Source organism: Schistocerca americana, chromosome 6 (genome assembly GCF_021461395.2).
Source record: "Schistocerca americana isolate TAMUIC-IGC-003095 chromosome 6, iqSchAmer2.1, whole genome shotgun sequence".
Taxonomy (NCBI): Eukaryota; Metazoa; Arthropoda; class Insecta; order Orthoptera; family Acrididae; genus Schistocerca; species Schistocerca americana.
In genome coordinates, this window is record NC_060124.1 from 479475908 (window position 1) to 479496983 (window position 21076).

A 21076-nucleotide genomic window follows, 5' to 3' on the forward strand; every position below is an offset into this window, starting at 1 on the left:
TCTGCAATGTTAGTTTCTTAAAGTGGGCAAATGTCACACTTTATAAAATAATATTTGCTTGGTGCACAGTCTTCTGTTCACAACATGTGACTGTGTAACCTCTGAATAAAAGCACATATACCTCAGATAAATTCACTCTTTTGTTCTGAATAACTTTTGTAACTGCTGTTTCACAAAACAAAAATTACTTGCGTGAAACTTCATACATAAGTAGGTGCCTGCCTGCATTGTACTCATTTGATGGAAGTAGTCACCCAAGCATAAATATATTTCTAACAGTGTGAACCAGCACATGAATTATTGACAGTAACATTTTCATTTAGTGATAATTACATATAGTAATTACAAAATTATCGAAAAACACATTGATGAACATGACAATATATAATTACAATTTCCATTGTAGGATTTAAGAAATTTGTGCTACTTCAAACAAAAAAATCACATTGTATTAAAATTATAAAGTCTTAGTTAAAGATGTAATTACTTTAGGTTTCATTGTGCTAACATTTGTAACTGAGTTCTTATCATATTGTATTGTTTCAAATAATACAATTCCAGGATGGAATGTATCAATATTATGAGCAGGAAAATAGTTACAATATAGTGAAGATGCCGAGTTGCAGATAGGCACAACAAAAAGACTGTCACAAATAAAGCTTTTGGCGAGTAACAAATAACTAAAACCACACTGCAAGCAGCAGCACCAGTGCATGATGGGAGTGGCAACTGCGTGGGGGTAAGGAGGAGGATGGGGTGGAGAGGGGGAGGGATAGTAGGTTAGCGGTGGAGGACCGTGAAGTGCAGCAGGTTAAATGGGGGGCAGGGAAGAGAGCAGTAAAAAGACTGGGTGCAGTGGTGGATTAAGGGCTGTGTGATGCTGGAATGGCAACAGGGAAGGGGCTGGATGTGTGAGGACAGTGACAAATGAAGGTTGAGGCCAGGAGGGTTATGGGAACATACTATGGATTGCAGGGAAAGTTCCCACCTGAACCATTGAGAAAAGTTGGTGTTGGTGGGAAGCAGCCATATGACACAGGCTGTGAAGTAGTCACTGAAATGAAGGATGTCATGTTTGGCAGTGTGTTCAGCAAATGGTGGTCCATTTGTTTCTTGGCCACAGTCTGTCGGTGACCATTCATGTGGACAGTCATAGTATTCATGCCCACATACAATGCAGAACAGTGGTTTCAGCTTAGCTTGTAGATCACATGACTTTGTTTCGCAGGTAGCCCTGCCTTTGACGGGATGAGTGATGTTTGTGACTGGACTGGAGTAGGTGGTGGTGGGGGGATGTATGGGACAGGTCTTGCATATAGGTCTATTACGGGGGCTTGAGCCATGAGGTTGTGTTGGAATGGACGAGTATATTGTGTAGGCTCGGTGGTTGGCAGAATACCACAGTGGGAGGGATGGCAAGGAAAGTGGGCAGGACATTCCTCATTTCAGGAGACAATGAGAGGTAGTCGAAATCCTAAAGGAGAATGTAAGTCAGTTGCTCCAGTCCTGGGTGGTACTGAGTTACGAGGGAATGCTCTTCTGTGGCTGGGCGGTGGGACTTTGGGAGGTGGTGGGAGGCTGGAAAGATGAGGCATGGGAGATTTATTTTTGTACAAGGTTGGGAGGATAATTACGGTCTATGAAGGCTTCAGTGAGACCCTTGGTATATTTCGAGAGGGACCGCTCATCACTGCAGATGCGACAACCACGGATGGCAAGGGTGTATGGAAGGGATTTCTTGGTATGGAATGGGTGGCAGCTGTCGAATTGGGGGTATTGGTCATGATTAGTTAGTTTGATGTGGACGGAGGTACTGATGTAGCCATCTTTGAGATGGAGGTCGACATCTAGGAAGGTGGCTTGTTGGGTTGAGTAGGTGCCATCTGATCTTGTATCTCATCCTTTGAACCCCCCTCCCCCCACTCTTTCTCGATTCTATCCCAGTTCGCACCCACTAATTGCACCTCATCCAGTCTCATCTGCTGTTCCCCTTCTTCACACTTATCCACCCTCAGACCTGCTACCTACAGTTATATATCTTTTCTTTGATATCTTTGTGACTTAACGCCAATTTTAGAGTGTTTTTGCCTTTCACTATTGTCAACGCCCTCTGATTTCATCTTGCTCCCCCCATTTGCATCTGTTTCATCCTTCTTGTGATTTTTCACACGTATTTGCATGTATTTTTGCAAATTTTTTCAGATGTAATTCTACATTATTTACGTAATTTTTCACATTTTTTCAACCACCATGGATCCTTGCTCCTTCCATCCGTGTCAGTACAGAAAAGTTTCCTTATCCCTAGCCAGAAACCAGTCCCACACACTGTTCATGCATTGTTGCTTGGCTCATGGAATCCCCCCAAATGGCCTTACCATCAAATTACCCATCTCCAGCTGTCACCCCTCCTTCCACAATGACCTCCACCTCTTCAGATTTCGCCAATCCTTAGCCCTCACCAACATAGTCCTGCAAAACTGTATCAACCAAGCCCAAACTTCCTTGCAGTACCTTCTCTCCATCTTCAAAATCTCCTACTATGCACTTCCGCCTTGGAGTACCACTGTCCACCACCTCTACAACAACCTCCAAACCTCCCAACATTTCCCTCATAGTTGATGAACCCTGTCTCGCAGACCTACTACACTTACCCCACCCTCGAAAACTCCCTCACACCACCACACAGAATCTAGAACCTAAACAGACCCTTAACATAGTCATGAACCTTTCCTCCAGAAGCCTTAGCCCCATAGATATATCAGTCCTTTCCAAAGGCCTTGCCATTTGCCCCACTTCCAAATTCAATCATGCAGGACTTATTAAAGACCTTCTCTCCTTCTCCTGATCCCTACAGTGGGAACACTTTTTCACCACCAACCCTAACAAACAGACTCAACAAAAGACCAATGTTGAAACCCGCCTAACTCAATTCACTCCTCCATCCAACAGTGATCCACCCCTGCTGCCCTCCAATCACCCCCATTAAATTTTCCAGAATTTCTTAACCTTAAACCTTGCCACACCATCATTCTCCAAATCCCTCAACATGCAAACTAACCTTACATCTGTAGAAAGAACCGCAGACCACCATCTAAAAACTGATCACACCCTTATAATTCTACCTGCGGACCAAGGCTCGACCACTGTTGTTTTGAACTGCAAGGATCACCTGGTAGGAGGACTCTGCCAGCTGTCAGATACTTCCACCTACAAACCTTGCCACAGTGACCCCATTCCAGAAATCCAGCAGGTTCTCCAGTCACTCCTCAAATCCTTAGGCCCATCCCAGAACCTTTCCCCAGAGTCCATCTTTCTGAAACCCAACCACCTAGGTCGCTCCATTGTGGCTGGTTACTGTGTCCCCACTGAGAGACTCTCTGCTCTCATAGACCAACATCTTCAACTTACTACCCGGAACCTGCTCTCCTACATAAAAGATACCAAGCATTTCCTCCACTGACCCCCCACAGTTCCTGTCCCGTTACCACGCAGTGCCCTGCTCATCGCTATTGATGCCACCTCCCTGTACACTAACATCTCTAATACCCATGGGCTTACTACTATTGAACACTACCTTTCCCAACACCTGACAGATTTCAAACCATAACCTCCTTCTTGTTTACCATCACCAACTACATCCCCACCCATGATTACTTCTCCTTTGAAGGCATTACCTACAAACAAATCCAGGGTATGGCAATGGCGACAGCATGGTACATTTCTATGCCAATCTATTCACAGGCCATCTAGAGGAATCCTCCCTAAACACTTAGAATCCTAAATCCCTCAACTGGTTCAGATTCACTGATGACATCTTTGCAATCTGGATCGATGGTGAGGACACCCTATCCACATTCGTCCAGAACCTCAACTACTGCTTCACCTGGTTGTACTCAACCCAACAAGCCAACTTCCTAGATGTTGACCACCACCTCAAAGATGGCTACATCAGCACCTCCGTCCATATCAAACCTACTGACCACCAGCAATACCTCCTCTTTGACAGCTGCCACCTGTTCCATACTGAGAAGTCTCTTCCTTACAGCCTAGCTACCCGTGCTTGTCGCATCTGCAGTGAAGAGCAGTCCCTCTCGAAATATACCAAGGGTCTCACTGAAGCCTTCACAGACTGTAATTATCCTCCCAATCTTATACAAAAATAAATCTCCCATGTCTTATATTTCCAGTCTCCCACCAACCTCGCAAAGTCCCACCATCCGGCCACAGATGAACATTCCCCTCGTAAGTCAGTACCACCCAGGATGGAGCAACTGAATTACATTCTCTGCCAGCGTTTTGACTACCTCTTGTCGTGCCCTGAGATGAGAAATGCCCTGCTCACTATCCTTCCCACCCCTCCCACTGTGGTATTCCGCTGTCCACCGAACCTACACACTATACTTGTCCATCCCTACACAACCCCTTACCTCTTGGCTCATACCCGTGTAACAGACCTAGATGCAAGACCTGCCCATACTCCCCCCCCCCCCCCCCCCCCACATCAGCTTCCATATCAAATGCAGGGCTACCTGTGAAACCAGCCACGTGATCTACAAGCTAAGCTGCAATCATTGTGCTGCATTCTATGTGGGCATGACTACCATGTCTGTCGACATAAATGGCCACTGACAAACTGTGGCCAAGAGAAGAGTGGACCACCCTGTTGCTGAGCACACTGCCAAACATGACATCCTTCATTTCAATGACCGCTTCACAGCCCTCATTCCTCCATCGCACCCAGTCTTTTTACTTCTCTCCTTTTTCACTAACCTCCCCCCCCCCCCCCCCCACCTCCTCATCTCTCCCCTGTCCCCCACCAACCTGCAGCACTTCACGGTGTGCCACCCCTACCCTACTATTGCTACCCCTCCCTAACCCCAGCCACCTCCTTACCCCACCCAGTCACCACTCCCATCATGCACTGGTGCTTCTGCTCGCAGTGTGGTTTTAGTTGCCTGAGACTGCAGTTGTGTGTTTGAGTTGCATTTGCACGCTCTTGTGTGTGTGTGTGTGTGTGTGTGTGTGTGTGTGTGTGTGTGTGTGTGTTCTATTTTTGACGAAAACCTTAATGGCCAAAAGCTTTATTTTTGACAGTCTTTTTGTTGTGTTGTGCCTATCTGTGATTCAGCATCTCACTATATGGTAAGTAGCAACTTTGCCTGCAATACATAGTATGTTCCCATAACCCTCCTGGCCTCAACTTTCTTTAGTCAGATTGTAAAAAGGCTAAGAATATAGCTTGTATTTATATGACAATCAATTGCTGCTTTTACAAGAATTGGGTAAAGAAACTGTTTATCAACTTTCCCTATAACATAATGAATAATAATCGAAATTAGCAGAAAATAAAAGTAATGTATGTTCACGAACGTTTATGTGCATCACAAAAATTGCATAGTGTTCTTCCTTAAATGGGTGTATTGTGGTCTAATATTTGTTTGTCTCAATGTGTTACGTTACGGGGTTTGTGTGTTGTTCTATGGCCATCAATCCTATTTCTCCGGCACCATCAAACAAAACAAAACTTGTGCACCTTGCACTTCACTCCAACTAATCTGCTGGAGTCCTGAGTGGTGACACCCAGATACTTTGTGTCTCCTGTAGCACATGATTTGTTACATTGCTCCCATTATAAGGGAGGAAGTGGGTGCGCTGCACTTTACTACGTGGTGTCTGATAAGTCACACTCTATTTTTAAACAGTTATAATTTCTTTATTTATTAGCCAGTTTTTTCAGAACTGCCTTTGTTGGAAACAGCACTCCCTGAGGTTGTGTTTAACATTATTTTAAACCTCCACATTAGTTTCAGCTTCTCTACACATTTTTTAAAAAGTGAACTGGTACGCGTGATACTGCTGCCTGCAACATGTTAGGTGGAACATTGGCTAACACACCAGATACTACTACTTTGAGTTCATCCAAATTCCATGGTTTTCCTTTGTAAACCTCCTCATTAGCCCATCCCCTGAGAAAAGATTGCAAGGCATTAAATCAGGGCTGCGGGCAGTCCATGCATGTGCACCACTTCTGCTAATCCAGTGACCTGGGAAATGATCATGCAGCCATTCGTGGACATCATTTGCAGAATATGCAGGTGCGCCATTCTGCGTGAAGTGGAGCTGTGGGTTGTTCCATTGTGAAATTACTGGCCATACACGATCTTGCAGCATTTCCAGGTATCGTTCGCCATTTTTTGTGTTCCTCATAAAGCAAGGACCAACAAGTTTGAATGATGTGATACCACACCATATTGTCACCTTTGGACACTCCTGTGCTTTTTCAGCACTTTTGTGTGGGTTTTTGGCTGCCAGATAATGTCAGTTATGCCTGTTTACAAATCCTCCAGCGTGGAAAACTGCCTCATCAGTCCACAGAATGTTCTCAAAAAGTTGAGGCCATTCATCATTCCAACCCAAGAAAATTTGTCCAGGTTCGATTCCTGTGCCACAGTCATCAGGAAACAATTACTGCACATAATGTGGCTTCCACAACATAAAAGTGAGATCTTTCTCAAGAATCGTTGCAACTGCATAACGTGAAAGACTACTTTCATGAGATCCTTGCCACAGTGATTTCTTAGGGCTTCTCATGAACATTTCACAAACTGTGTCAACAGTCTCTGTTGTCCTGATCATCTTGCACCGGTGACACTTCCTGTTAGTAACTTCAAATGGCAATTTTTAACTATTTTTGTATCCAGTGTTGTTTGGTTTGTATGGATTCCTTGTTCAGCCCTCCACCACTTTAGCACTCACATCACAGATCCCCAGACCTCATAACAAGCTGCTGTTTTGGCCCATTCTTCCACAGTCAACAGGCAGCATTTTCCAACTTGAACAAAAGAAAAAAAACGTTAAATACAACATCCTAACAATCATAGGTCTAATAAAATTGATTCATGAATGAAGAAATTATAATTGTTTAAAAATAGTGAGTGAGTTACCAGACACCCTGTAGATTGGTGTCACTTTCTATTGACCGAGCGAGGTAGCGCAGTGGTTAGCACACTGGACTCGCATTCGGGAGGACGACGGTTCAATCCCGTCTCCAGCCATCCTGATTTAGGTTTTCCGTGATTTCCCAAAATCGTTTCAGGCAAATGCCGGATGGTTCCTTTGAAAGGGCACAGCCGATTTCCTTCCCAATCCTTTCCTAACCCGAGCTTGCGCTCCGTCTCTAATGACCTCGTTGTCGACGGGACGTTAAACACTAACCACCACCACCACCATCACTTTCTATTGTTCATGAATTTTTCACTTCTCTACACTTCCTGACAGACAGCAAGTCATATGTATCCAAATGTTGGTTAAAACTGCTCAAGGCAGTCCTTACACCTAGGCATACCAGTGGTGTTTTATCCCCACAGAGTTTTTTTCAGGGAGTAATTCACTAATGTACCACATTTGGTTGGTGTTACATTCAAGCAATCACTGTCACCCTCTTCTTGCTTCTATTCTCACTTTCACTCTCACTCCCTCTCCTATCCCCAGGAGTGAAATGTCATTGAAATGGTCACCAATCAACCTTGCAGCCCAGAAAACTATTGTACAGGTGTCAAGGGGACCTGGACAAGTTGGTGAGGATGTGGGCATCTGAAGGGATCTTTGCCAATGAAAGAGTGGATTAAAAATTAAGAAAAAGCAATATATGTATTGTATGGGGCATGCCCTGGTTGGGCTATGAGGCTATTAAGCAGTCTGCACAGTCATAAGATGAAGTTAATTTTGTATTGGATCAAAGTCCGAAAATAGGTGTAGGAGAGGTTTCATGCCATTACTAGTTGGAAGCCAGTGATAGAGAGTGTGTCCAGCCTGAAATCGATGCTCCATGTGGTGACCAAAAGGTTTACATAATTTCTTTCCCATGCTACCTAGTGGCTGTCCACAGTTGATACATAGTGAGCTTGTCAACAGATCACTTTCCACAGGAATAAAAAGCCTCTGCTGAATTAACAGTCCTACTCAGCACAATTAATTATATTTGAACATTTCAGGTAGATATTAAAATTAAAAATAAAATTAAAAAACTTAAATGCCAGTTAGACTGGTTAGGTGACCTGCACACTTTTGAGCTGAAACCAGTGTCACTTGTTTTCCATTACTTGTATGAACTTGTAACTATGACTGGGGGAGCTAGTGATCTTCATGCCCATAGTAATTTTTACGTTAGTAAGACATATGATTGAAATTGTTCTGAACAAGCTCTTTGATATATGGATTAAAAATGTTCTTATTGTTATTCTGATATATGTAATGGACGTTATTACAGATCAACAATTGAAAGAAGAACAAGCTAAGCTAATTCTAGAACGCTATGAAAGAGAAGATAAGGAGGAAGTATCAAAACATTTACAGCAAGAACTGGAGGCTCTGAAAGCTAAGCATGAAACAATGATTGCTGAAAATAATACACTTTCAATAAAGGTAATAAATTTTGTTAGTTAGTAGTTTCCATATTTTGATGGCTAGGTCCATACTGAATATTTGACATTCAAGGTGTTAATTTTAATACTACAAGTACTGTATAATTTCAGTGTTTATCAACTAAGTGTTATATAAATTGTTGTGGCTGTGCCATCTTGTAATGTTTCGCAGTTTGTGGCTGGATGAGGAGAGGATGGTATGATAGGTGGGTGGCACGTTTCCTCTCACTACAACACAAAATGCAAATGTGGTTAAAGTACCCTTTATTACTGGAACCAGTTGAGTACTTGACTTCAGTGATGTCCAGTCTGAAGTTCTGTTGTTAACAGCAGTCAACATGTACTAATTCTGGAATGTTGTCCATATCCATATCACAATAACTAATGTTCCCTTTTAGCTAGCTAAGGTGCGAGGTGACGACTATTACTGTGAAAGACTAGAGCACAGTGCGGTGTATTGAGGTGCAATGTGAGCTAAGTCCTGTTGTTACACACTGAGGTGCTGAGATTGAGACATTGAGACAGATCAGTCGGTGGCGGCAGCCTATATGTATGCTTCCTAGGGGGCGTTATCGGCGCATAGCCTGAGGGTATGTCATAGTCTTCTCTTGTCATACGTGCACTTAGTGCAGTGCCTGCTATATAAGGAGTGTTCAAAAAGAAATGAGCTGGAGGCATAATTACAGAAACCAGTACCTGTATGTTAGAAGTATTGACCCTGGCTGTTGAGACACTTGTCCCTCTATGACACAAGGCGGTGAATGGCTGTCTCATAAAACACCTAGGACTGTGATGTGAACCAGTTCCACATGTACAGCTGGACGTTGTCATTCGAGGTGAATCGTTTGCCCCTCAGAGCCTTCTTAAGGGGACCAAAAATGGCGCATTCACAGAGAGAGAGAGAGAGAGAGAGAGAGAGAGAGAGAGAGAGAGAGAGAGAGATCTGGACTGTATGGAGGGTTGGCGAGAACCTCCCATTTGAATTTATACGGGAGTGCTGCGACCGTGTTGGCTGTATGAGGTTGTTGTGGAGCAGAATGACCCCATGGGTGAGATTGCATGGTCGTTTTGATTTGATCGCTTGGCGAAGGATGGTCAAGGTAATGCTGGGCATTCACTGTTGTCTCGTGCTGCAGGAAGTGAATCAGAAGGGGGCCAACTTGGTCAAAGAAGAACCTCAGCATAACGTTCCCTGCACTCGTGGACGATGACGTCCAGCTGTACTTGACGAAGTAGTTCACATCGCAGCCCCGGTAATTTTATGAGACAGCCATTCACCACCATGTGTCACAGTGGGACAAGTGTCTCAACAGCCAGGGTCAATACTTCTAACATACAGTTACTGATTTCTGTGATTATGCCTCCAGCTCATTTCTTTTTGAAAGCCCCTTATACAATGTTTCCTAGTGCTGACCAGTGGGCTGGTGAAGGTGTATGCCATCACATAAATATCTCGCCATATCCGTTTACTTTAGCTGTTTGCTAAACTTATCCTGTAATGCTTCCTACCACTACTTAGTCCACTCACTAATCACTAATAAAACTGACTTCATCAAAGAGAGGCATCAACTAGATGATCTGTGTCATGACATGTGGACACCATTCAGCTTCCCTTTCCAGCGTGACACCTAATGAGCTGCCAGTGGTAATAAACAAACATAGAGAGAAAAACTTTAATAGTGACATGCCATAAAATGATATATTCTAGAATAAGCCCTGTAATTGCTTGTAACGAAGAGTCATTGAAGGAAAGATAGCTATGCAAGAGAGGAGAAAGAACATCACCACTTGGAAACCTGGATTTTGTTAAAAATGGACAGTATCCAGTCAATACTTTCTGTAAGACAGATAAGCCAAAGCAGAAGAAGAAGAAGAAGAAGAAGAAGAAGAAGAAGAAAACTTTTGAACTCATAAAAGGCATGTGACAATAGCAATCTACTCTGGCAATGACTTCTGTGTTGTGCACAATTCTCTTTTATATACACATACCTGTCAACAACTTAGCTAATAGTGACAAAACCAAAGTTTCATATCGTAACTAACCACTGTGTGTGTGTGTGTGTGTGTGCCCACGTACAGCCTCTCTCATTTGTTCAGATACTATTTTGGCTGTAGGTAGTACCATGCTGCCCGATTTTCCTTAGTGCTTTCTAATTTCTTTGTCTGTGTAACATTCCTTCATAATGGCTAGTATTTGAAGTTCGGGAAAATTGAAGGTGGTTCACTGTTTGTCGTGGTCATAAGATTTTTCAGTAATATGAATTAGGAGAGGTTCCTATTCACCACACCGAGAAGGCATTGAGCAGCAGACAAGCGTGTTTAAAAGTAGGCTAACAACAATATAGGAAAAGATAGATTGCTACTCATCTTAAAGAAGACATGTTAAGTTGCAGACAGGCACAATTAAGACACTCACACAAAGCTTTTGGCCACAGCCTTCATCTGCAAAAGAGAAACACACACCATTCATACACACAAGCAAGCACATGTCATGCACATGTGACTGCCAACTCCAGCAACTCGAGCCAGATTGCCATGACCTGTGCTGCCAGAGTTGGCAGTCATGTGTGCATGAGGTGTGCTTGCCTGTGTGTATGAATGGTGTGTGTTTCTCTTTTGCTGATGAAGACTGTAGCTGAAGGCTTTGTATAAGTGCCTTTCAATTGTGCCTGTCTGCAACTTAACAAGCCTTCTTTACAGTAAGTAGCAATCTGTCTCTTCCTACATTGTTGGCATTCCTACCAGGTGTTCCCATTGTTTAAAACAATGGAACTTGTCATTGGTGGGGAGGCTTGTGTGCCTCAGCAATACAGATATCCGTACCGTAGGTGCAACCATAATGGACAGGTATTTGTTGAGAGGCCAAATAAACGTGTGGTTCCTGAATGGGGGCATCAGAAGGGGCAACAGTCTGGATGATTGTAACATCAACCAAAATGACCTTGCTGTGCTGACACTGCTAACGGATGAAAGCAAGGGGAAACTACAGCCATAATTTTTCCGAAGAACATACAGCTCTACTGTATGGTTAAATAATGATGGTATCCTCTTAGGTAAAATATTCCGGGGGTAAAATAGTCCCCCATTAAATCTCTGGGCAGGGACTACCCAGGAGGATGTTGTTATCAGATGAGACAAAACTGGCGTTGTACGGATCAGTGTGTGGAATGTCAGATTCCTTAATAGGGCAGGTAGGTTATAAACTGTAAAAGGAGAAATAGATAGGTTAAAGTCAGATGTAGTGGGATTTAGTGACGTTTGGTGGCATGAGGAAAAAGACTTCTGGTCTGGTGAATACAGGGCTATAAATACAAAATTGGGTAAGGGTAAAGTAGGAGCAGGTTTAATAATTAATAAAAAAATAGGAATGCAGATAAGATACTATGAATAGCATAGTGAACATGTTATCGTAGCCAAGGTAGACATCAAGCCCACAGCCACCACAGTAGTTAAAGTTTATACGCCAACTAGCTTCACAGATGATGAAGAGATTGAAGAAAGGTATGATGAGATAAAAGAAATTATTCAGAAAGTTAAAGGCAACAAAAATTTAATTTTTGATAGTTGGAAAAAAAGAGAAGGAAAAATAGTAGCTGAATATGAACTGGGGGAAAGGAATAAAAGAGGAAGCTGCCTAATAGAATTTTGCACAGAGCATAATTAATTATAGCTAATGCTTGGTTTGAAAATCATGAAAGAGAGTTGTATACATTGAAGGGACCTGGAGACACTGGAAGGTTTCAGATTGATTATATAATGGTAAGACAGATATTCTGAAACCAGATTTTAAATGTAAGACATTTCCAGGGTCAGACGTGGACTCTGACCACAATTTTTTGGTTATGAACTGGAGATTGGAACTGAAGAAACTTCAAAAACGTAGGAATTTAAGATGGTGGGACCTGGATAAACTGAAGAACCAGAGGTTGTAGAGAGTTTCAGAGTGAGCATTAGGGAACAATTGACAAGAACAGGGAAAAGGAATACAGTAGAAGAAGAATGGGTAGCTTTGAGGTATGAAATAGTCAAGGCAGCAGAGAGTCAAGTAGATAAAAAGGTGACGGCTAGCAGAAAGCCTTGGGTAACACAAAAGAAATTGAATTTGCTTGATGAAAGGAGAAAATATAAAAATGCAGTAAATGAAGCAGGCAATACAAACATCTAAAAAATGAGATTGACAGGAAGTGCAAAATGGCCAAGTGGTGTGATGTTCGCGTGCTTTATTTCCTCGTTGATTGTCCTTGGTGTCGACCTAATGCGTTGCTGTACTGACTGCAAAATGGGGGTGGAAGTTCAACACTGATTACTTTAAATGATGTAGTCAACAGGTACACATTTGCGTTTCACAGTTCTTTACTTTCACTGTTAACAACCCCCCAATATACACATTTAATATGGCCAGTTAACTATTGTTTAACTTTCGATAAGCCTCATTGATAGGTAGCAGGCAAACATCCACATAGTGCTACAATAGTTTACTGTTGAACATCTACTAGCAGTAAAAACCTAACCACACGTTTCACAGTCTTTCAAATAAATTGAACAGACACTGTCATTGCCTTAACACGTGGCCTGTTGGTGATTTGATGCATTGTTGTTGATCTAACCGTTACAGGTTTCTCGTCTGAAATTCGGCTGTGGACTGACTGTGCTGGGACCAAAAATCAGTCCCTTACATATTATCACAATAATAGGCACGGTAACTACACATTGCTTGATGTTTAATTTACTGAAATCACTATTAAAACTTAACTCATTAAATTAACTGAATAAATCGAAAAATTGCATCTTTTTAACAGTTTCTTCTACTACAATGGTTAAGCCGTATTATTTGTTTAAATCATGAAATTAACAGTTACAGTTAAGCAAACAGTACTTTTTACAAAACTGGAAATTGCCCTGGAATTAATTAAGAGCTGGCTGTGCTACCATGTTTTCAGATAGAGTCAAGTAGATCCTTTAAAAATACTGTTAGTTGTTACTCCAAATGTTTACAATTATTACAAAATTTATATTTGTTTATATGTCAACAATAGAATTTAAGTTACGAAACAATCACTGATTTCGCCCTATGATGAAAGTGTTAACTAGGAATAGTCAAAATAAATTAGAAAATCAGTTACATACAGAAAATTAAACATGAAATTTGATGTAGTGTTATATTCTTTAAAACTGAGGGCCAACCTTTCTCTTATGTGAAAATACAGATTATACTCACGTATGTTAACGGTAATTAGTCAGAAATGAAAAAACGAGTTTTAAGGAGGCATATGGCGAAACAAGAGGGGAAGTAAAAATATCCCAGCTTGCTTCGTCACAGTGGGACTGGTTAGAGGACAGATATAGTGATTCAGAAGCATATATCACTAGGGGAAAGATAGATGGCACCTACAGAAGAATTAAAATGACCTTTGGAGAAAAAAGAACCACCTGACGGAATATCGAGACTCCAGGAAAACCAGTCCTAAACGAAGAAGGGAAAGCAGAAGGGTGGAAGGAGTATATAGAGGGTCTATACAAGGGTGATGTACTTGAGCGCAATGTTAGGGAAATGGAGGAAGACATAAATGAAGATGAGATGGGAGATATGATACTGCATGAAGAATTGGACAGAGCACTGTAAGTCCCAAGTCGAAACAAGGCCCTGGACTCCCACATTTTTAACACTCTGTTAAAACTACTGATAGTCTTGGGAGACCCAGCCATGACAAAACTCTTGCATCTGCTGAGCAAAGTGCATGAGACAAGTGAAATACCCTCAGACATCAAGAAGAATATAGTATTTCCAATTCCAAAGAGAGTATGTGTTAACAACAGGTGTGAAAATTACCAAACTATCAGTTTAATAAGTCATGGTTGCAAAATACTAACACGAATTCTTCACAGAAGAATGGAAAAACTGTTAGAAGCTGACCTCAGGAACACCAGTTTGGATCCTGAAGAAATGTATGAAGGTGTGAGGCAATACTGGCCTATGACTTCTCATAGAAGATAGGTGAAGGAAATGCAAACCTATGTTTATGCGTTTGTAGACTTAGAGAAACCTTTTGGCAGTGTTGACTGGAATACTCTCTTTCAAATTGACAGGGGTAAAATACAGTTAGCAGAAGGCTATTTACAATTTGTACAGAAACCAGATGGCAGTTATAAAGAGTCGAGGGGTGTGGAAGGGAAGCAGTGGTTGAGAAGGGAGAGAGACAGTTACAGATTATCCCTGATGTTATTCAATCTGTATATTGAGCAAGCAGTAAAGGAAACAAGAGAAAAACTTAGAGAAAGAATAAAAGTCCAGAGAGAAGGAATAAAAACTTTGAGGTTTGCTGGTGACATTGTAATTCTGTCAGAGACAGCAAAGGACTTGGAAGAGCAGTTGAATGGAATGGACAGTGTCTTGAAAGGAGAATATAAGATGAACATCAACAAAAGCAAAACGAGGATAATGGAATGTAGTCGAATCAAGTCAGGTGATGCTGAGGGAATTAGATTAGGAAATGAGACACTTAAAGTAATACATGAGTTTTGCTGTTTGGGTAGCAAATTAACTGATGATAGCCAAAGTAGAGAGGATATAAAATGTAGACTGGCAATGGTGAGAAAAGTGTCTCTGAAGAAGAGAAATTTGTTAACTATGAGTATAGATTTAAGTGCCAGAGTCTTTTCTGAAAGTATTTGTGAGGAGTGTAGCTGTGTTGGGAAGTGAAACATGGACGATAAACAGTTTAGACAAGAAGAGAATAGGAACTTTTGAAATGTGGTGCTACAGAATAATGTTGAAGATTAGATGGGTGGATCATGTAATTAATGAGGAGGTGCTGAATAGAATTGGGGAGAACAGAAATTTGTGGCACAGTCTGACTAGAAGAAGGGATCAGTTGGTAGGACACATTCTGAGACATCAAGGGATCACCAATTTAGTAATGGCTCGGAGAGGGGGTAGACATCGTAGATGGAGACCAAGAGATGAATACAGTAAGCAGATTTAGAAGGATGTAGGTTGCAGTAGTTACTCGGAGACGAAGAGGCTTGCACAGGATAGAATAGCATGGAGAGCTGCATCAAACCCATCTTCAGACTGAAGACCACAACAACAAAAAACAACTAATGTAGACTAACCTATTGTACACAATCCTTTGTATGTTAACTTAGTCTATCTTTAAATTTTCTTTTAAATGTGCCTGTGTGCCACTCAATGTCTTCTCTGTGTGGTGAGTAACATTTTATATTAATTCATATTGCATATTGTTGTTATTCTGTACCAGATTTTCCGGTCAAAATAGTTGCATTATATTGTATGTTGTAGAATGTTCAAAATTATTATTAGTTTATGAGGCATTTCTTTTTGAACTTATCATGTTTTAGCTAAATAATTGTTGACTTTACACGTCTTTTTTTGTATGCAATTTTTTTAAACACGCAGCTGTCTCTTCTCTCTTCAATAGTTTTGGGGGATTTATTGTATAATTTTATTCTGTATTGTAAAACACTTTTTTCACTTATTTTTTCTTGAAAAGTGTAAGCTAAGTTTGGCTGATGTTCCATTACAAGGTAGTGAAGTAATTATTAGTGTTCCTCTTCAGTGGTAGTAATGGATAGATAGCTGTTCTAAAACGGTGCAGCTAGAATTAGCAATTGTATTAACATATATTTCTTAGGTTAATTAATATTTTTAGTTGTTGTTTGTAAGGCCCTATCTGTATTTGAATATATGTCTAAGTTTTTTGTATTTAATTTAAAAAAATATGATCACATTATTGAGGGGTGAATGTAAATAGAAGTAGTATGGAACTGCAAGGCACTAGTTGCCATGATGGAGCACCAAGGGCATACCATGCTGCCAATAATTTTTTTATTTTTATTTTTATTTTTTTTAGCCTGACATCAGAACAGTCCCCCCAACTGTTTTTTCTTCCTTCCTTCCTTTCTTTCTTTCTTTCTTTGTTCTCCATCTCCTATTCTTCCTCCAATTCAGCATTTGAGGTTCCTCTTTGTTTCTTATTCCTCTCTGTGTGCTCCTGAAGGGGTGAGTCCCTGAGCTTTACTTTCCCAAACTACCAATTGGCCCCTGTGTCAAGAGTTCAGGAGGTGTGACCTGAGGTGTGAACAATCACGTAAAACAGCTGAGCCTCCCTCTGATGGGGCCTCCAATAGGAAGGAGCGCACCATCGGAGATGCAGGCAATCAAGGGGGATTTTCTCGCAATGAGCCAATCACCATCTCAGTCTATATCTGCTAAATGTAAGCAGAATGAGGCTAAAGATCCCAAGAATCTCCCAGCTTCACCTCTGTTCCTCATGGTATCACATGTCGGAGGTCAGTCTTTTACCATGGTTAGTCTGTTATTCAGAAAGGTGTTCATGCAGTTGCAGGCTCTGTGGAATCATGCTCTCATTTACGTAATGGCACTTTGCTTTTGGTAACCAATTGTGATTTTCAAGCCTAACAGCTGCTTGTAGCTACCTTCCAAGGCTGTCCTGTTCGTGTCAAGGCCCACTGAGTGCTGAATTCTTCGCGTAGTGTTACTGCACTAGACTGCTCGATAGTCTGACCAAGGGAGAATTCCAAACTAACCTCACTGATCAAGACATCACTGCAGTTCATTGGGTAATGAAAAATGTTGGTGCAACCTTAGTGCCTACATACACTCTTTTTCTCATGTTTGATAGAGTAAGATCAAAGCAGGCCATGAAGTCATCACAGTCCAACTGTACATTCCAAACCCAATGCACTGCTACCAGTGTCAGCATTACCATGACACTCGCCTGTGCTTTTGAAACACTACCAAATGTGTTACCTGAGGTAGGGATGCTCATGAGGGTGATTGCTGACCTCCTCCTCCCCACTGTATCAATTGCAATGGCAACCATTCAGCCTCATCCCGAGAACGTCCCAGATGTCCCAGATGTCCAGGAGATCTGGGTGAAGGAAAATGTGCCTTACCCTGTTGCTCGCAAGTTGTTGGCTATTCAAAAGCCCCCTGTTTTACCATCTGGCTCTTACAGTACCATTCTTGCTATGCCTTGTTCAATGTACATGAAGAACATGGGCACAAAGGCTTGCGACCTCAAATTCAGCACTGGAGTTGTACAATTGACCAGTATCCTCTGCATCTCCTTCTCCTCCAGCTGTGCAACAAGCCACCAAATCTTTGCCTCCAGTATCTTATGCTACATCACCGGCAGGCTGGAAAGAACAGAAGGAATACTCCCACAAAGACCTTTTATGTCCCTCCAGCCAACAAACATTTCAGTCTTCATCTGCCAACCACAAAGGTTCTAAGAAATCAAAGGCAAACATTCTACTTCCCCAACTTGGAGATCCTCTTCAACAGTGTCGCTGCCTGATATCCTCACCTGGCTGACGTCCATTTTGCCAGTGCGCACTGCCTACTGTATTTCTGCCCTGGAATCTGCAGGCTGACCTAGTGAGAATACCGATGCCTATTTAGAACTCGTGGAACAGGACCTTCCAGCCTCTGCGCCCTGTAGCAACGAGTCTTCAAAGACTGGCACTAGGCAGCAGCTGAGGTGACCACACTTTCTGTTTCCTTCTTCCCCAATCCCCTTTATGACCCTTCTCCACGGGACATTCTCAACATTAGACTAAACAAGGAGGAATTATGGTTGCTCTTGGATTCACAGTGTCCACCTGTTCTCTGCCTCCAAGAAAAAAATTGTGTCCTCATGACCCCTTTGACCTCTCGCATTTCCTTCCGGTCCACTTTGGCCTTCCACCCCCCCCCCCCCCCCCCTGCCGAGGATGGCATTCTGTCTCAAGGAGAGAGTCATGTTGATCATCCAGGATGATGTTCATAACTGAACGACCTCACTGAACTCTCGGCTGCAGTGCTTTATCCTTCGTCATTTCACCTTTTCTCTTTGCAGTGTCTCTGTCATTTGGTGTTACCAGGGCAGACTTCCTCCATCTTATTGATCAACTCCCTCACCCTTTCATGCTGCTTGACTTTAATTCACACTATCCCCTTTGGGGCTCTTCCAGAACCAGTCAGAGAGGTCCCCTCTTGGCTGACCTTCTCAATCAACTCAACCTCATTTGTCTTAACATTGAACCAGCCACATACCTTCCAGATTCCGTGCACACTTATTCCCATTTGGACCTCTCATTCTGCACTGCCCAGCTTGTCTGTCATCTCGAGTGGTCCATTCTCTGTGACACATACATGAGTGACCATTTCATGTGTAGTGTGTGTTTGCTGACTCTTACCCCAGCTATGTTTTAACACAATTGGCAGCATTCTGAGGCCAGCTGGACGCTTTATTCCTCCCTTGGGACCTTCGATGAACGACATTTCCCAAGTTTTTGATGACCAGATACATTACCATGTGAATGTTATCCTTCTCGCCACAGATGGTTCCATACCGTGCACTCCATCTTCATTGTGCTATGTCCAGTCCCCTGGTGGACTAAGGTGTGCAATGATGTGATTCATGCATGGAAACGTGCTCTCTACATTTTTAAGCATCAGCCTATAATGGTGAACTGTATTCGTTATAAACAGTTGTGTGTGCAGTATCTACATCTACATCAATACTCCAGAAACAATTGATTTTTGAAAAAATAATTTAATTGGATAGATAATAAATCTACTCACCAAGTGGTGGCAGAACACCCATAAAAGGAGATTATAATCAGGCAAGCTTTCGGAGCCAATGGCTCCTTCATCAGGCCGAAGGGTTGAAGGGGAAGGAAGAGGGAGGGAGAAGTAAAAGGACTGGAGAGGTCTAGGAGAAAAGGGTAGATATCGGGAAAGTTGCTCAGAACCGCAGGTCAGAGGAGACTTAACGGTTGGGATGAGAAGGAAAAAGTGACTGTTGGGGACTGCATCGGACGAGATTTGAAAACCTGAGAGTTTACAGGTGGAAGACAGGGTAATATGCAAGACAGAGACTACATCTTAAACATCGTGCATGAGCCGGCCGCGGTGGCCAAGCGGCTCTAGGCACTTCAGTCCGGAACTGTGCAACTGCTATGGTCGCAGGTTCAAATCCTGCCTCAGGTGTGTGTGTATGTGTGTGTGTGTGATGTCCTCAGGTTAGTTAGGTTTAAGTAGTTCTAAGTTCTAGGGGACTAATGACCTCAGATGTTAAGTCCCATAGTGCTCAGAGCCATTTGAACCATTGTGCATGAGCTAATAAGAATTAAAAGCTAAGTGCATTGTACATAACAGAAGTGGGAGGGGAGTGGTGAAAAATAGATGGGTGGGACAATAAAAGCTGTAGAAAACTAAAACAGGGTGAAGAAAAGAGTAGTTACAGCTGAAGAAATGCTGAGATGGAAGAAATTAACGTACATTGAGACCAGTTGGGTGGCGAGAAACATGGACATGTTGTAGCGCTAGTTCCCCTGTTGGAGTTCTGAGAAACTGGTGTCTGGGGGTAGAATCCATATGGCGTGTGTGGTGAAACAGGCACCGAGGTCATGATTGTCATGTTGTAGTCCATGCTCTGTGACAGATTGTGTTTTGCAGGGTACTCCCTCTGCGTATGCCCATTCATCCTAATTGATGATTTGGTGGTAGCCATGCATAAGCAAAAGGCTGAACAGTGTTTACATAACAGCTGGTATATGATGTGTCATACCTCTGATAGTATACGTTTTGCCAGTTACACGGCTGGTATAGGTGGTGGTAGGATGGTGTATTGGGAAAGTCTTGCAGCAGGGACAGTCACAGGGATAGGAGCCGTAGGGTAGGGAGATGGGTGCAGTAGGAGCATAGGGTCTGACAAGAATATTGCGGAGATTGGGAGGGCGACAAAAAGTTATTCTAGGTGTGATGGGCAAAATCTCAGACACAGTGGATCTCATTTCAGGGCATTATTTTAGGAAGTCACGGCCTTATCGAAGTAGCTAATTAATACATTCCAGACCAAGATAATACTGAGTGGAGGGATCAGCAGTGCCAGGATTGGATGTGATGGCCTGGGAAATCTGCTTTTGAACTAGGCTGGTGGGTTAATTATGTCCAGTGAAGGCTGAGGTGAGAATGGTGATGTACTGCTGTAAAGAGTCTGCATCCGAACAAATGCGTTTGCCTCAAATGCCAAGGCTGTATGGGAGGGAACGTTTGGCATGAAAGGGATGGCAACTGTCATTATGTAAGTACTGTTGTTTGTTAGTAAGTTTAATGTGGACGAAAGTGTGTAGCTGGCCTTCAGTGAGGATGAGATCAACATCAAGGAAAGTGTCACGGGATTCAGAATAGGACCATGTGAAATGTAATTGGGAGAAGGTATTCAGAGATTCCAGGAATTTTAAAAGGTCAGCCTCATCATGAGTCCATATGGTAAAGATGTCAGCAGTGTATCTAAGCGAAACCAGACTTATGGATCCCAGGAAAGCCCCCTCTAAGTGACCTATGAGAAGGTTGGCATAGGAAGGAGCCATCCTGGTTCCCATGGCCATACCCCTGATCTGTTTGTAATTTGCCCCTCAAAGGTGAAGTAATAGTTGGTAAGTATAAAGTTGATTAAGGTGAGTGGAAAAGATGCCATAGGTCTGGAATCAGATGGACGCTGACTGAGGAAATGTTCAGCAGCAGACTGGCCACATATGAGGGGTATGTTGGTATAGAGGGAGGTGGCATCAATGGTGACAGACTAGCATTACTTGCATATAATAATTCCACTGTTATTTAC

At 42.4% G+C, this 21076-nt stretch overlaps 1 protein-coding gene across 2 annotated transcripts in view; it reads left to right on the forward strand.

Annotated features, from left to right (window-relative positions):
* The window catches only part of LOC124619499 (coiled-coil domain-containing protein 186-like), a 220958-nt gene that overhangs the window by 57464 nt on the left and 142418 nt on the right, over window positions 1-21076 (forward strand). For both annotated transcript variants that reach the window (XM_047145918.1, XM_047145919.1), the window contains exon 6: window positions 8270-8424. In XM_047145918.1, coding sequence (XP_047001874.1) covers window positions 8270-8424 — 155 coding nt within the window. The remainder of the gene's footprint in view (window positions 1-8269; window positions 8425-21076) is intronic.